Source organism: Schistocerca cancellata, chromosome 3 (genome assembly GCF_023864275.1).
Source record: "Schistocerca cancellata isolate TAMUIC-IGC-003103 chromosome 3, iqSchCanc2.1, whole genome shotgun sequence".
Taxonomy (NCBI): Eukaryota; Metazoa; Arthropoda; class Insecta; order Orthoptera; family Acrididae; genus Schistocerca; species Schistocerca cancellata.
Window position 1 is genome coordinate 779,047,065 of NC_064628.1, and position 18,531 is coordinate 779,065,595.

The 18,531-nt window shown below is 41.8% G+C and overlaps 1 protein-coding gene across 2 annotated transcripts in view; it reads right to left on the minus strand.

Annotated features, from left to right (window-relative positions):
• Positions 1–18,531, minus strand: part of LOC126175825 (juvenile hormone epoxide hydrolase 1-like) — a 507,162-nt gene that overhangs the window by 384,516 nt on the left and 104,115 nt on the right. The window contains exon 6 of one of the 2 annotated variants that reach the window (XR_007535617.1): positions 15,446–15,850. Coding sequence is in view for 1 of the 2 variants with exons in the window: in XM_049922821.1 (XP_049778778.1) it covers positions 15,655–15,850 (196 nt within the window). In the remaining variant the exon portion in view is untranslated. Of the gene's footprint in view, positions 1–14,017; positions 15,851–18,531 lie in introns of those variants that run through there. The other variant, XM_049922821.1, reaches the window with a different exon arrangement.

The following is an 18,531-nucleotide window of genomic DNA, read 5'->3' on the forward strand; positions in this document are numbered from 1 at the left end:
TTGATAAGTGAGTTGCGAGTATCACTATATATGACATAAATAACCGTACCTTTTCCTTACATTGACTTAGTAGCTTATATTTATTACACCGCCGACGTACCTTACATCTTAGTACGTGACATAAACTACAACTTGATGCGTCTACCAGTCCCTGGAAAGACGAGGTTTTAACAGACGAACAGGATAACTAATGACAAAAAAATTTTTTTCTTGTGATATTCTTACAAATTTTTCGGATTTCTTTCTTTAGTTGTACTCTGAAACCTTCCTTTTTGTCAAATGTCATGATTACAGGTCAACAGAAAGTTCCCCGTAAGTTTTGAAGAGTGAGTTTGCGAGTACGAAAATATGTATCATAAACGGCCGTATATTTTAATTTCGTTGAGTTAGAAACTTCAATTTTGTACCCAGCCAAGAGACCGTAAGTGGCGTAAATTTCATTGTGATAGCTCTACACTTATATGAGAAAAAGAGTTTTTAAAAGTCGGACAGACAGACGGCTAGACAGACGGACAGACGGACAACAAAGTGATCCTAGAACTCCGTTCTTAGCGATTGATGTACGGAACCCAAAAAATGGTAGGCAAATTGACTTAGGAGTTAATTTGTTGATTTCATCCATCAAGTGTATTTACTGTGTATTCTAGTTACAATATTTGCTGTTTATTGCAGTTAAAAACTGACTCCGATTTTGTTTTCGGGCATTTTACTCTTATTAGGGTAATTCATTTTTAAGGATGTCTCTAAAGTAAGAACACTACACAAAAGCATGTACCTGCAACTGTCTATTCTTGTTCAACGATATTCTGTTAAAACATTTCGCATACGGTTGTAAAGTATGTAATGCGTGAGTTACTACTTGTATTATTTACATTTGCATTTGTTGCCTCCATTCCGTAAAAAAATGTTGTGTAACTTGTTGCCAAACTGTTTCCTAGCTATGTACTTGCCGCAATTCCTTTCAAGCTGACCTTTCCCTTAGGGAAAAATGGTTGCAAAACTTAGGGACGAAAGTAACTTTCCCATGATGTGTCACTATCAATTAAAATACCTCGATTAAATTTGAACCATAAATGGAAAGAGCTGGTACAGTATAGTACAGAAGGTAGCTGAAAGAAATATACAGTGAGGCGAACAGAAATGAAACTTTTATTCAATTACAGTTAAGTCACCGCGATTTATGGTAGTCCCCTGGACGTTGAACAACGTGGGATGTGGTTATTAATAGGGAATTCATGCTCAGCAGCGTGCTACCATGCAGGCCGCAATGTTGTGAAGGAATCCTGATGGTACGCCGTTTCAGTTCTCCATCAGGCCGGTGGACAGCTGTTGGGTGGTTGTTGGTGCATGTGGACGTGCTCTAGTGTGTCTCCCAAACACATTCCAAAGCTGCTCGATAGGATATATGGCCGTGTCCTAGGTGAGCAACAGCGAGCGACTTCTGGATACGCGACACTCCAGCGACAAGCAGCGACATCGGGCGATAACCTTGGGCGTCCTGCGTGCGAGCGACCATGTCGCGCTACAAGATGGCTACTTTGAGCCAACCAGCTGTTTCTATAAAACTGTAGAATACTGTAGCTGGAGAGTAAGGCTACAGAATTAGGTTTACTTAAGAAAATAAAGCGAAAATGAATGCTAGTCATGAAATTTAGAAAGGGAGGAATCTCCATGGAGAATTTCTTAAGTATCGTTAACTAGGAAGATCACCAGACAAATTCTTCGAATACACGTGAATGAGCAGAGGAACATTCGACTATCTCATCAATAAATTAAATACGAATGTTTTTTTACATGATCAAGAACTTTTAATAACCAATAAATAAGGAGGAATTACTATTACATGACTAACTAGGCTAAATACAAACACAAACACAGATTGACACCTGTGAACAATAGGCAGCTGTGGAGTAGGGGTAGTGCACACAGTACACAACTGTGTGTGAGGAAAAGGTTCTTGGTTTGATTTCTGGCCGTTCGTATGTTTTTACCGACTCTGTTACGATTCTTTATACTAAGTTTTATGTATACTGTTTACTCTGCATCGCTAAGTATATTTTAAGGTCTTGCCAAAGAACTTGATCTCCACACCTATCCCAGTATATCACACACGTTTAATTCCTAATAAATTACAATGAACCATGAAATTTTACAGATATCTGATGTTGCGAACGTAAATTTCATCAGCAGTCAGTGTTAAGCGTTTCAATTACTCTAAATAGTCTGTAAAAGTGAGGCTTACAAAATTTTTGAAAAGAAAAGTCAAACGTTTTGTGTAATGATTTGTCTGAAAGTATGATATAAAAAATATTAGGGAAACGTTTGGTGCACCTCATTTTCTGTTCATGATTTCGAGCATCATTCAAAGGCACATAGAACGTTTCTTGATCTACTTATTTCTTTTACACAAATCATTTCATAAAATATTTGACTGATTTCTTCCATTTTTGAATTTCAAGTTTTATTCAGAAAGCATGATCTTACTGACTCCTCGTTTGCCTTTCTAATGAACTTGATTCGAAGGAAGCCTTTTTGACATTTAAATACCGCATCAATGCTTCTTTTTATGTGCAAAATAGCTAGGTCTTGAACAGATGACATTTTTGACACTTCATTTACAGCAGCTTTTCGTGAAATATTTCAGTTTTTTCTCAGCTTATTAAGCTTTCGTTCTTTACCATGATTACTTTCAAGCAGTTAAATATTTTCATGCCAAACTAGACCTTATGCTGGTCACTTTGATACCCAGTTTACCTGTTTCTCTCCCTTTGTTTGGCTATGAAAATTTGGACAAAACCTCATGGTGTAAGCTATAGTGAGTCTTGTTTTCGCTCTGCTCAAGCGTTTACAAAAATGTATCGAGTGTTAATCATATGATAAAATAGTCCGTTCTGTGTGCTGTCATTTCCAAAATTCGTCTTTTCGATATCTTGAAACTTTTGTGAGATACGACGATTTTTACGACCACTTGATTCCTGAAGTGCAGTTAAGGTTCGGACGCGCAGCGAGCGACTCGTCCGCGGATATAACAACCAATATCTCAAAAATGAAAAGAGGTGTCATTCCGGTCTCAACTTAAAATAGTTTAGAAATATTGGTTACATTTCATACGCAGTAATGTATGGCTTTAAATGAACTGTACAGAAAGTCTACACAATGTGATTTTACCTTTGCAAATTCTTAAAAACTTCGTGCAGCCATGTATTCAATTTTGTGCACCACAGTAACTATGACGAAAAACGAAAACAAATTCTATCCTTTATCATTTGAGGATATCAAGCTATAGGTTGCGGAAAAATCAAATTTTTCACCAAATAGTTATCTTGAAGTCAGATGTCGTAATTCATAGCTGCCGTCGCGTCCGCTGCACTGCTTTGCTAAGAAGACACGCGGCTGTCGCTCTGTGTCGCGCGAGCTGCAGCGACAAGACTCAAACACGTTTGAATTCAAATGTCGCCAGTTGCAGCGGGAGACAGGCAGCGACACAGATGTCGCTCACGTAAGAAACTTCCGTAACTACACGTGCGGTTGTGTTTTGTCGCCTGAAGCTGTCGCGCGCTTCTGTCGCTCACGTAGGACACGGCCTTTTAAGTCGGGGAAACGGGTAATCCAGTCCGTTCGCCGAATATCTTCTAGCTCCAAGAGCTCCTTCACCTGCACTGTTCAATGCTGCCACCCATTTCACACAAAAAAATGGAGTTGTAGGATGCACACTCACACTCAAACACATATAGTTTGCTCTTCGAATCACAGCTCCTATTTAATCCCCAATCAGAGAGCTCCTAAGCCGACACACGCACATAATATACATAAATTTTGTACTCCCAATCACACCTCTGTGTTTCACCGTTGTAAAAAAATGAGACAGCCACTGTGCTTTTGTATCTTCACTTGACGCCGAATCCCGACAGTTGTTCGATCTTTCTATCTACTTCGTAAAAGGCACAGTGTACCCTCTGATTAAATGTCACATTTCATTCCTCGTTTAAATTGTCTGTGTTATTCATCAAAATATGTAAAAATTTGTTCAGTATCAGTACAACACATATGTGACTGACTCACTTTATTGGCACTACTGCTGTATCTTACAGTTTGAGGCACACTTGGGGTCAAAACACAAAGTGTGTTTGATCTTCGTACCAAACTAAAATAGCACTTTACACAAACCAACAATTGTTTACGTTGTTTGTCAAAACATATAAAGATATTGCCCCTACTGTTGTAACTTACAAGCTAGGATACACATGCTGTCAAAACACTATAGTTTGATCTTTGTATCAAAGTAAAATAACACTTTACTTTTGTAACTTACAGGTCAAGATGCATTTGGTTTCAAAACACGACTATAGTTTGATATTTGTACCAAAGTAGAGTAACACTTTAAAGAAACAAAAAGTTGTGCATGTTATTTATTAAAATACATGAATATTTGTTCTGCAATAGTACAAAACACGCATGACTCACTTTATTAGCATTACTGTTACATCTGTGATGTTAAGGTAGCTTGAAAACATGACTTTGGTTCCATCTTCGTATCCACTTGGTGCTTACTAGCCATAATGGGCCCCCAAATTAAATATGCAGTACAGCAAAGTACTGGTTCTCAGTATACATGCTGAGTACCATACCGTTCTTATTATACAACAGCGAATGCTGTATGTAGGGTGACCGAGAAGCTCCCAATTGAATTCCTGCAGGAGTGCCGCGCCTGTGTTGGTCGTATGAGGCTTGCATTGTCATGAAGCAGAATGACCCCATGGTTGAGATTGCCTGGTCGTTTTGATTTGATCGCTTGGCGAAGAGTGGTCAAGGTTTGTGAGTGACGCTGGGCATTCACTGTTGACCCGTGCAGCAGGAAGACAATCAGAAGGGGCGATTTTTGGTCTCCTTAAAAAGGCTCTGAGGGGCAAACGATTCACCTCGGACGACGACGTCCAGCTGTTCGTCCGGAACTGGTTAACATCGCAGCCCCTGGAATTTTATGAGACAGCCATTCACCGCCTTGTGTCACTGTGGGACAAGTGTCTGAACCGCCAGGGCTATGGGATAGTAGTATGCATACACCAGGTGGTTATTATTGAACCTCCCCTATTTAACACGTTATAACACGGAAACTAGTTACCGTATGGGGACCAAATTTTGTAGCATTTATTTCAAGGACATGACAAGAGAAATAATGCAGAATCAGTTCAACTGAAACACTTTTAATCTGCTGCTACGATACATAATACCATTAAATACTGGTACCATTACTACTGCAAAAGCGGCTATACTGCGTTTCAGATCAGCACAGGCGTGAATCTGCTGATAAATCCTGCCTTCAGGGGGCTGCATAACCAGAAATCACAGAGAGTGAAATTAGGTGATCGTGCTGGCTAACCATTTGGAAACTATCGGCTGATAATTCGATCGTTTCCAACTGTGTTTCAGAGAAGCAGATGAACTTCAAGGACGATGTGCGGTACGGCCACACCTTGCATGAAAACTATCGAGGACAGCTATGACTTGGTGCCGAAGCATATCGCAGTAACGTTGACCAGTCACACTGCCCGTCTTTGGTCCCTGAGCGCCAACCTGTTCAAAAAAGAATGGGCAAATGGTGAACGTAGCCGCGAAGCCACAACATACGGTGACACGTTCACCATACAGAGTAACTTTATGCATAGTGATTAGAGGTGAAGATCCCCACACTCTGCCATTCTGTGTGTTCACCTCACCAGTCAGAGAACAATGAGCTTCGTCTGTCCATAGGATGGCCAACTTCAACCCTTGAGAGAAATCGTAGAGCGAAGTCAACACGTCGTTGTTCGTCCTGTGGTACAAGTTGCTGTATGATATGTATATTTTACGAACACCATTTGAGAATGGTTCAAAGCACCTTCCGTACAGCTGACCAGGTGATGTTCAACTGTCGTGACACAGCACGCACACTGACTGACGATAGGGAATTGCGCGCAGCGATTTCAACCGGTCGTCGGCCTCTTCCCGGGGGACGCCCAGTCCTCCAGTTGATACGAACTCCTTCATCATGCTCCTCACAGCAGGTGGAGAAACAGGGCCCTTCCGTAATCCTTTCAGCCGGCGATACTCTCGAAGTGCAGCTGCAGCATTACTGTTGCTTTGGTAATAGAGCTTCACCAGTAATGCCGTGCTCCTTTTGTCCTCGCTCATGTTGACACGTCAACAAGTGCACTGTGACTAGTTGGGTGAATGAGACAATGAATCACAATGACTGATCACGGTACCATAGTTGGAACTGGACGTAGGCGCTGTGACGCATGGAAATCATGCACTCTGGACATCATTGGTATCAAGGTTGGTACTCGTACGGTAATTAGTTTTCGTGATATGACGTGTTAAGTAGGGAAAGTTTAATTATAACCACCCGGTATACAGATGGCGGTAGTATCGCGTACACAAGGCAGAAAAAGGCAGTGCATTGGCGGAGGTGTCATTTGTACTCAGATGATTCATGTGAAAAGGCTTCCAACGGGATTCTGTCCGCGCGACGAGCATTAACAAACTTTGAATCCGGAGTAATAGTTGGAGCTAGATGCGTGCCATATTCGATTTCGGAAATCGTTAGCAATTCAGTATTCAGAGATCCACAGTGTCAATAGTGTGCCGAAAATATAAAATTTCAGGCATTGCCTTTCGAGAGCAGCGCTGTATGTGTAGAATTGTCAGAGAGATGAGCAACACCGCTCGAAAGAACCGCAGAAATCAACGTGGGACGTAACAAGAATGAGTCCGTTAGGATAATGCGGTGAAATTTGGCGTTGATGAGCTATGGCAGCAGACGACCGACGCGAGCGTCTTTGCTAACAGCACGACATCGTTTGCAGGGCCCATCCTGGGCTCATAACCATATTGGTTGCTTCCTAGGCGACTGGAAAATCATGGCCTGGTCAGATAAGACCCGATTTCAGTTTGGTAAGAGCTGACGGTAGGGTTCGAGTGTGGCGTATACTCCATGAAGGTATGGATCCAAGTTGTCAACAAGCCACTGTGAAAGTTTGTGGTGTCCCCATAATTGTATGGGTTGTGTTTACATGGATTTCACTGGGCCCTCTCGTTCAACTAGACCGATTATTGATTGGGAATAAACATGTTCGGCGACTTGGAGACAATTTTCATCCATTGATGGACTTTATTTTCTCAGACAACGATGGAATTTTTTTTGATGACAATGCGCCACGTGACCGAGCCACAGATGTGGTTTGAAGAACATTCTGGACAATTCGAGCGAATGCTCTAGCCAGCCAGATCGCCCGAATGAATCCCACGAATATTTATGGGATAAAATCGAGAGGTGGGTTCCTGCACAAAATCCTGCAACGGCACCACCTTCGCAATTATGGACGGCTATAGGGGCAGCATGACTAAATATATCTGCAGGGGACTCCAACGACCTGTTGAGAGCTGCCACGTTGAGATGCTGAACTAGGTAGGGCTGAAGGAGGTCCGACACGATGTTAGCAGGTATCCCATGACTTTCGTCACAGCAGTGTAGTTTTTTTTTTTATTGTTGCCTACCTGTAGCTACATTCCACTGGTGTACATAATCTAGCTACTAAATAATACCAATACTACTCAATAATACGAGTATCTATTGCATGTTTATCCACCGATGTCATATTTTCCGACACTTTACTGCAACAAAGTATGTTAAAAACAGCCTGTTTTGGCGACATCTTTAACGCGCGATTTGAGGCACCCTGTCACGGATTGCGTGGCCCCTCCCGCCGGAGGTTCGAGTCCTTTCTCGGGCATGGGTGTGTGTGTTGTTTTTAGCGTAAGTTAGTTTAAGTTGTGTATGAGACTAGGGACCGATGACCTCAATAGTTTGGTCACTTAGGTATTCACACACATCTGAACATTAAAAAAAAATTTAAAAAAATAAACACGGTGTCGTCTCCCAAGCGGTGCAGAGCAAACTGTCAAAACTCTAACTTAACAATACCGTGATTCGTAAACTTACTTCTCCGGTAAAGGCCATATGTTGCAAAAGCGTTGTGTCGCCTCCCAAGTGCTGCAGACCAGACTGATAAAATTCTATACGACGTTCGAAATCTCGAAGTCGGAATGCCTGATGTAGTGACAGATGATACAGGCGGAATTTATGTCGATGGAAAATGCGAATGACACTCGTCTGGTTGATCCCCATTCCTTTGCAACAGCTCTCGTGCCACCATATGGATTGCTCGTAGCAGAACAAATTCTTCATCTGTTCTGTCAGTTGCATTCTTCATCCTCGTCCTCCGTTTAACGTTGAAACTGCCTGTTCGCACTAATGCCTGGAGCGACGGGCAACGACAATCAGCTTATACATCCTTACACGCTGTACAATTTCGAGAGCATTTTCTTGACACTCGCCGTATAAAAGCAGCAAGCCTAACTTCATCTCATTGGTGTGTATGTCTGCGTGCAAGGAATGATGTAGTAGAAATGATCTGCCGATGGACGACGCAGTTCCTGCAAGCACTGCAGTGCAGACACTTAAACAGTTGAAGAGTTTGATACAACTATATAGCCCGACATGAGCGCGGCTACATGCAGTAGTGATTCCGGTTGAGTTGTCTTTAAATTTTTGGAATATTTCTCAAAATCGTTTGCTAATAGTTTCACCTTCAAAATTAACAATCGTTACATCACTGTAATCGCCTTTCCAAGCCCTTTCGAATGCTGTTAAAAAAAGTATATCATCCTATTTAAAAAACTAGTACCTACTTCAGTATCTCAATCGATACAAGAGTTACGGTTCGTTATCATACAACAAAAACACATGCTCTTTAAGGTTCTATCATTTGCCGAAAAGCTCGTTTCGATATCTGGAACCATTCACTAAATAAAAGGGTCTTACTTCCTATGTGACTCGCCGTGTATAACTATATAACTCCGTGTATAACGCCGTGTATAACTATATAACTAGTATAACTCCGAAATGCACGAAATATAATATGTTAGCAGAAGAACCTCCCCCAGGCTGTGGCTAAGCCATGTCTCCGCAATATCCTTTCTTTCAGGAGTGCTAGTTCTGCAAGGTTCGCAGGAGAGCTGTAAAGTTTGGAAGGTAGGAGACGAGATACTGGCAGAAGTAAAGCTGTGAGTACCGCGCGTGAGTCGTGCTTCGGTATCTCAGATGGTAGAGCACTTGCCCGCGAAAGGCAAAGGTCCCGAGTTCGAGTCTCGGTCGGCCACACAGTTTTAATCTGCCAGGAAGTTTCATAATATGTTAGCTTTGCAAACACTGGTCGATTTATGTATATCAAAGACAAGGTGCCACATGGATCTCTCATGATAATTTTCTGTGTTACTTATGAATGTACATAAAGATTTCTTCTGTAACTGCAAAAACACGTGCATTCGTCGTTTGTTGGTACTACTGACCTAACTGACATGTTGAAGGGCACTTGTCAAAGACAATACATCGATCTTTATACCACACTTTAAAGAAAACAAAAATTTTTCGTATTATTTATCAAAACGCATAAGATTTGTTCTAGAACAGCAGAAGCAAATATGTGTCGTTTATTGGTACTACTTATATAACTTACAGGTCGAAGTATGCTTGGCAAGGAGTGACTTATGCTGTCACATATTGGAAACTCCATTACACTTCGATGAAATAGCGTACTGAACACTAATTTTAACATGTAAATTTAACACACATTCACATGTGTAAGAAATGACGGTTGCTGTACTTTCAACACACCACTTCCAACTACTTTCAGAATCACCCAAACATTATAATGGCTCAAGTGCATTATAGCAGTTTCAACTATCCACTTTCAAATACATTTCAAAGTCAGTCAAACGTTATCTTAAAGTACAAAACGTTTGTCATCTTTTGCTGATAATGCTGACTTATGTTATTGCACAGTAAAAACTAGATGATACTTCAGTGAAATGACATACTGAACAGTAGTTTTAACATCTGAATTTAATACACATTCAGCGACACTGTAACATCTAGCATCAACAAAAGGATAAAAAATTGCCTAATACAGCACCATGCGCATGACACAGGACAGGATGTTACACTGTAGCAACTATCCCCAATCAAATTTACACAGATTGCCCCTATTCCAATACCATAAGCTGAGAGTATATGTGACATAACCTGTCATCTGCTGGATCTCAAATACTGTTCTAACACCAAAATCGAACAGTGCATGTTTGCCATAACCTAACAGCAGATGTCTGCTACTGGATCTCAAGTAGTATCACCAAGTGAGGTGGTGCAGTGGTTAGCACACTGTTCTTGCATTTGGGAGGACAGTGCTTCAAATCCACATGCGGCCATCCAGATTTAGGTTTCCCATAATTTGCCTAAATCACTCCACACCAATACCACGGATGGTTCCTTTGAAAGACGAGGCCGATACCCTTCCCCATACTTGCAATTTTCGCAGTTTGCGCTCCATCTCTGATGACCTCAATGTCGATGAGATGCTAAACCATAATCTTCTTTCCTTCCGTCTTCAAACAGTGTTCTAGCACCAGATTCTAACACCCAAATAGCCCGAATGAAACTATAACAGATTGCCATGTACAACACCATTTCATACTCGGTTACAGATAAGCATCAAGCAGCTAGCCCCACAGAAATTGTAACAAACTACGCCATACATCGTCTTCTTTAACATTACAGATTAAACTTTCCCTAATTATTCTTGCCTGTGATTACAGAGCTGTAGGCTGCACATGTATCAGCAAACTGTCTGAGAGGAGGCAGCTATGTACTAGTGCACTACCAATAACAATTAGGGAAGTTAATTAAAATAACAGATACACATTTTTAAACAGTCGCAAAGAGTAACGGTATAAAATTACGCGATAGGAGTAGCATTTGAAAATGTCACAGTGCTGTGATCAGCCGATCGTGTAAATTAAATGTCAGTGATTGTATCACAAGCATGTTGGAAAATGAAATAGTCTTCTAATAAAGTTATTTATAAAGTCAAGATCAACTCAAACATAAAATGAATCTATGGTCCTCCAACCTTGCACAAACTAGCAACCACAAGATAAGTTCATCCTCAGGTGTCTGTGATCTGAGAATCCCTGATGGCGTTTCGCTTCTTATAAACAAAAGAGGAAAGCATAATCACATCTCATGCTGTGTGTTAGGAGCTGTTAAAGACTGTGGAAAATGAGAATCTCATGGTAGATGTGTTGTTCTGTGATGAAGGAACAATCCACATTTCTGAGCATGTGCATAGACAACTGCAGAATCTGGACAAATGAATTACGACACACGCACACCAAAAGTGACAACAAGACATTCCCAAAGTGAATGTGTGATTAGAGATGACCAGAACTACCGTCTATGGGTCCTTTAAGTTAGATGAGAAATAATTGCAGAAGGCGCATATGTTGGTTTCTTGGAAATCTTTGTGGAGCCACAGTTGGTACAATATGGAATTAAGGACTCAGCCGTTATGCAGCCGAGGGTAATTCCCCAGCTGCACTTTTTTCCCTAATAGACGGATTGGATATGGTTCTCAAAGACTTCACACCCCTCAGTCTGCAGACCACACCAAGACAGACTTCTTTCGATTGGGGTTATTAAGTCCAAACTGTAGCAGGTGAAGATTAACGGCATTCAAGAATTGAAAGAACGAGTCAGAGACTCAGCTGATCGACTCTCTCCATCTTTTTGTTGAGCAGAGTGTTTCAGTCTGTGGACAAGCACTGACAGCTATGCCTGTAGTTGAAGAGCCATCAAATTGAGATGTATCGATTTGTGGTTGTATTATGAAGTACTCAGTATTATATATACCAGTACTACACATGCTTCATAATTTTGTGTTTCCACAGAAAGGTACAGAGATTTCATGTTTACCCTGTATAATTAGAAAGCGTTTATCAGTCATGTACTAGACTATGCGATCAGTCCCAGTGGACCATGAGATACCGACCGGCCGCCATGGCAGTCTCTGCCATATGGCGTATTACAGGTGCGGTGTGGTGGGGCGTGGGGGCAGTACACCACTATCAGGCCTTGGACTTCACACTCAGGTAGCTCCTCAGTTATATCATAATGCTGAGTGCACGCCACCCATGTCTCCCAGCAAATAAAATTCCTAACAGTAGCGGAAATGGTACCCATGGTCCTCATCTTGGCAGTTGGACATTCTGTCCATTCAGCAATGGTACTGAACAGTCAGCTTTTTTCCTGATATTGGGATTATTATATTCAGGGAAGAGCACTTGTAAAAAAGAAGTTACCAAAACTTTTCGTTTAACCCTCGTAGCAGACATTGCACACTATAGGCAATTAAAGTAGAAGCCGTTAGAAGCAACGACATCTTCATTCTGTATACAAGGAAAAATTTTGCAGTTGGTTTCTCATTCCAAAATCGCATTTCTGGTTGTTTCTGAGAATAGTGCAGTATGCTTCCTGTCAAAAGGAGAAACTTCTACGACCAAACGTCAGAATTTGACAACGGCAGAGTCTTAGCTTGCCGAGACGACGGTTTCTCGATTCGTGATATTGCTGCATGTGTTGTCAGAGATCGCACAGCGGTCATGAGAATGTACAATCGATGGGTTCGGGAAGACTATACTCAGCGCCATGCTGGGTATCAATGGCCCCGGGCAACTAGCACGAGAGGGCAGCCGTATTGTTGGTTCAGTCATGTAGTATCCTACAGCTGTGTGATAATCAGGAAATGGGCTTGTGTGCAGCAAGACAAGTATCTATGCAGACAGTGCAACACCATCTGGAGAACCGTGGGCTCTCAGTAACGCAACTTCTGTGGCGGCTTCTCCTGACGTGGCAGCAGAGAGATAAAAAAAAATGGTTCAAATGGCTCTAAGCACTATGGGACTTAATATCTGAGGTCATCAGTCCCCTAGAACTTAGAACTACCTAAACCTAACTAACCTAAGGACATCACACACATCCATGCCCGAGGCAGGATTCGAACCTGCGACCGTAGCAGCAGCACGATTCCGGACTGAAGCGCCTAGAACTGCTCGGCCACTACGGTCCGCCCAGCAGAGAGACGCGAGTGGACAGTGGTGGGCCCAGCGGCGACACTGTACTCAGGAGTGGGACCACACAGTCTTTTGAGACGAGTGCTGGTTCTTCATATAGGTGTATCCATATTTGGGTCACTGAAGAAAACAATATTTCCAGGCTACATTCGTTGTCATCATATGGCCCCTGCTCCTCGTGCAGTGGTATGAGATTCCACTGGGTACACAACAAGATCACCTACGGTTCGTATAGCCAGTAATATGGACCACAGGGGTCACATATGTGTTGTGTTAAGGCTAGTGGTTGTGCCCCATCTCAGAGGCCTCTGTAACGTTATCTTTCTACAAAGTAATGCGAGACCTCATGTAGCCCATGCTGTCATGACCTACCTCAAAAAATGGCTCTGAGCACTATGGGACTTAACATCTATGGTCATCAGGTCCCTAGAACTTAGAACTACTTAAACCTAACTAACCTAAGGACATCACACAACACCCACTCATCACGAGGCAGAGAAAATCCCTGACCCCGCCGGGAATCGAACGCGGGAACCCGGGTGTGGGAAGCGAGAACGCTACCGCACGACCACATGACCTACCTCAACACAGATGGTATCTGACCATTGTTCCACCCAGACCATTAACAAGATATTCCATCCAAAGAAGTTCATGAGTTTCCGAGACGCTGGTGCCTCTCCACTCGGCAGTCACGACAATTGACGAACTGTGGGACAGAGCTGAAACAGTATCGATAGACTTACCGGTATTTGTCATCCAAGCCCAGTTCAAATCGATCCAGAGCTGGGCTGGAGCTGTTGTTGCTGCCAGAGGGGCCATCTCTGTGTACTAAATTTCATACCCTCCATATCTCCAAATCATCTATAAATTTAATTATTCATTATTCCTACTATGCTGAATACGCACATTAAGTAAAATTTAGTTGCTTGCTACCCTTCCTGGTGCTGCAGTTTCAATGGCCAGCAATATGTAAAATGATAGGAAGGAAGTAAAAAGTGTCAAACACAATCCATTTAAAAAGGGAAATATTTTATTATGATGAAGAAATTTAAATTCACAGTTTACAACAGGCGCCTTCCATGATGTACACTATCTGATCAAAAGTACCCGGAACACCTACGTAATGCCGAATTGACTGCTAGATGTCACGAGAAGCGGACCCACCAGCAAGAAAGTAGAGAAGCAGTGACAGTAGACTGGGTCGGTCAGCAGGCCTCTGTGACTTCGGATGTGGAATAATCATTCAGTGTCAACTGAGTAACAAATCCATCAGGGACATGTCAACTCTTCTAAAGCTGCCCATCTCGACTGCTGGTGTTGTGACTGCGAAGTGCAAACGCGATGGAACAACCACAGCTAAAATAAGACCATGTTGATCTCTTTTACTGACAGACACGGATCATTGTAAATGGTATGATATCAGCAGAAGGAACAACTTGAGAGTTCCAAAGTGCTACCAGCAGACTAGCGAGTACAATGACTGCGCACAGGGAGTTAAAAATATTGGCATATGATGGCCGAGCAGCTCCTCACAAGTCACACATTTCAGCAGTCAGCGATGAGCAACACAAGATGGAGCAAAGAATGACGCTAGTAGACAGAGGATGACTGGAAAGGAGTGTTTTGGAACGGTGAATCACGCTTCATCCTGTGGCAGTTCGATAGATGGGTTTGACTTCGTAGAATGCCTGCAGAATATTACTTAGTATCATATGTAGTGCTAACAGTGGAGTATGGAATATGTGGTGTTAAGGTGTGGGCGTGTATTTTGAGGTTGGGATGTAGTCCAGTTACTGTGCTTAAGAAAACGCTAAATGCGAAAGGATATGGGCACATTTTACAGCACTGTGTAGTGTGTACAGTAGAGGAGCAGTTCCGAGAGGACGATTGCCTCTATCTGCACGACAATGGACCCTGCCATAAAGCAGTAGCTGTGAGATAGTGGTTTGTGCACGTTGACTTTACTGAAATGGACTAGCCTCCCTAGAGTCGCAATCTGAACCCAATGGAACACCTTTGGGGTGAGTTAGAACTACTTCGCTCCAGACTGCAGCGTCCAACATCACTGTCGTCTCTGGTTTCGGATCTTGAGTAATAACGGATTGCCTTTCCTCAGCAGACATTCAGACACCTTATTGAAAGTGTCCCCATCAGTGCTTAAGCCGTCATAAGAGCGAAGGGTGGACACGCCCCATATTTTCGTCCTGTAATAGATGTTGTTGGTTGGTTGTTTTGGGGAAGGCAGACAGCGAGGTCATCGGTCTCATCGGATTAGGGAAGGACGGGGAAGGAAGTCGGCAGTGCCCTTTGAAAGGAACCATCCCGGCATTTGCCTGGAGTGATTTATGGAAATCACGGAAAACCTAAATCAGGATGACCGGACGCGGGATTGTACCGTCGTCCTCCCGAATGCGAGTCCAGTGTCTAACAACTGCGCCACCTCGCTCGGTGCAATAGATGTCCACATACTTTTGATCAGATAGTGTACATCGACTAACATTTATTTCTTGCTAGCAAATGCACGTTTCCCACACTCCAGCCACACATAACCCATACACGCATACACACACTCACACGCACGCACCCACACACACACACACACACACACACACACACACACACACACACAAACACAAACACAAACAGCCACTATATGTGTATCGACTTGATGAAGTCCCACACGTCATCAGCCAGCACTTTGGGTTCCTCGAATGCTGCGAACATTCCACCCTTGAAGACGTTGTAGCGAACCAGGTTGGGGTGGGCATCATGAGCCATCGACTCGGGGGTGAAGAAGAGGTCGTTCTCGAATTGCGCCACGGCTGTCGGCGGGTACTTCTCGATGCTGGAACACAAGAGTAAACGCAGGCTGTCAGCCCAGTGTTGGACACTAGTACACTCGCCGCAAACTATCATTAGAGGACGCAATGGGAATGTGCTTTAGTATTAATAAGGAGACTTTAACAGTGTCCCTTTCTCATTTCCTTCATACTTCGGAATTTCAAGATCAGTGTACGATATCAACTTCCTAAAGCAGGACGAAGCAGTACTAAAAAAACTCGATAAAACTGCCTTTCAGGATTAGAAGATTTCCGAGCTCTGTTAAAATTTCACAATTAGTAATGGAATTCGTCGTAAGCTAAGAAAAACGACTTAGCTTAATCAAATTGTAACAACAAGGTCGTTGGTTCGAATTTCATTAGCAACATTCTTTGTTATTTGAATTCAATGTTTATTAACAAATGGAAATGTTAGTTAATAAAGAGGAATCATAATTTTTTTTATAAAAATAACATTTTTTTCATTACTGTTTGCATGCAAATTGCTCAAAGTAAATTAAAATTTGGTACAAAAAATGAAAAATATCAAATAAAAAATCAATTAATTTTTATTTTTAGAGACTCAGCTGTATTACTGATGTATTGATTTTACAAAAAGGCATTTCGCATGTCTGTATCAAATTTTGATCTATGTTGGCACAACCAGTAATTTCAAAAAGATGCTATTTTTGTTAAAAAGCTGGATTTATATTTGTTAAATTAGAGTTACAATCGTTATCATAGAATTTTTAAAAAAAGTAAATAAGGAGAATCCGACTGGAAAGATTGGAGCCAGTGGTCTATTCGTTACAACCAGAGTAAACTACGCTGCTTTACTTTTTTCAAACGATTTACACTGGGACATACAAATTAACGGAAGTTATTGGCGCTGAGATACCGGCGAATACCTTAATCGAGTACAGAATTTTGATGCTTAATAACGCTCGGAAATATTTAAACTTGAAAGGCGGCTTTTTCGCTTAACAGTTGCGTCGTGCTGCTTGAAGGAACGGAAGCTCGGTCACCAGTCCTCAAATCCAATACATGAAGAAAATAGAGGGTTGAAGGGGGGCGGGGAAGGGGCAGTCTGTAAGTTCCCCTTGTTAGATATGTTTTAGTATTTACCATTTGTCAATGTTAAAACAACGCAAGCTTATAAAATTGGCCGAGAACTTTCTTTAAGAGTTACATATAATCAGATGGAAGTATAGATGTTCAGATAGTAATTTATAATGTGGAGATCGCCATGTGTTACTATATGTATTCATGTTACCAGTTTCCGCATATTAACTGTCATTTTCAAATGTGACAATAATCCACAAAGAGTTTCGTCATAATCTGTAAACACGAGTTACGTGCATATTGGACGTCATGAAAAATGATACAAAATGTGAATAAAATACGCATAGGGCAAGGTGGGGTAAAGTGGCCACACTAAGGGGAAATTGAATTTTCAGAAAAACCATAATTATTGATAGAAGTTAGCCGCTTACACATTTTGAATATACGTATTACAATGTATCACACCAAATGTTTTCAAGTGAAAAACAAAACAAAGTATGGGAACTATACATATTTTTCTGAAGGCTTACGTAGTGGCGGCCACTTTTTCCTAATTATGAGGGTAATGTAGCCACTGCCATAGCAACACCATCACATGTTTGTTCTGATTTTCGGACATATGTTCTAGACCTCTCGAAGCCCTGGTACCTGAAAAAATACCAAGTAGCAGGAGCAGACGGTTTTCAGGTTTTTGTATCAGCTCAAATATAACAGAACGGTGACAGCTTTAAGTAATACATACTAATTAATTCAAAGTCTCCACAACGGATAGCATGATAACTTTGTATATAAAAGTGTTTAGAAATCAATCTGATCTGTAGCATTGTGCGTGGTATATGTACGTAACTAACTCTTATTGGAGTTAACACCTTGGCCACTTTTCCTGATGAATAGTGCGCCCATTTTTCCCTACAGGATGCTCAGTCGGCATTACTGGTTCATCCATCAAACTACTGACCACATTGACCGCGTGTATTAGAAATAAGCTGACCACATCTCGGCAAGCAGCAGCACTGTTCAGTGCAAAAAAATGTGCAATGGTCACTTTTCCCACCCTGGCCACATTACCACACCTTGTCCTATACTCCTTTCACATAATAAAAAAAGTGTTGTCGTGTACATGTTAGGTAGGGTGTAGGGCTTAGGAAAGAGAGGTGGCATGGGAAAGGATGGTAGTGGTAGGGGTGTGGGTAAGCTAATGCCATAGGCCAAGAGGGATAGATAACAGTACACTCTAAATCTACTTATTTTTACCACATGTAAATTTTAAAGTTTGTTGTGGAAGCAAGACTGGTTTGTCTTATTTTCTTATTCATTATTGGTGCTACTCCCGCAATATCCTACTGGATTTTGTATTGTTATCGTGTACTGACCTTATCAGAACTCCTATTTTCCTTGGCACCATATTTCCCTAATTCCCACTATACGGAACTTCAACCTATCTATTTCCCATTTTAAGTTCTCTAACCTACCTAACATTTCATTCTATGACTCCTGGAACGCTTGTTTTGTTTGCCCTAATGACGACATCCTCTTGGGTAGACCCTGTCCAGTGATCCAAATAGAAAACTGTTTTACAAATGGAATATTTTATCCTGGAGGATACCATCGTTAGTCAACCATACAGTAGAGCTGCATGCCCTCA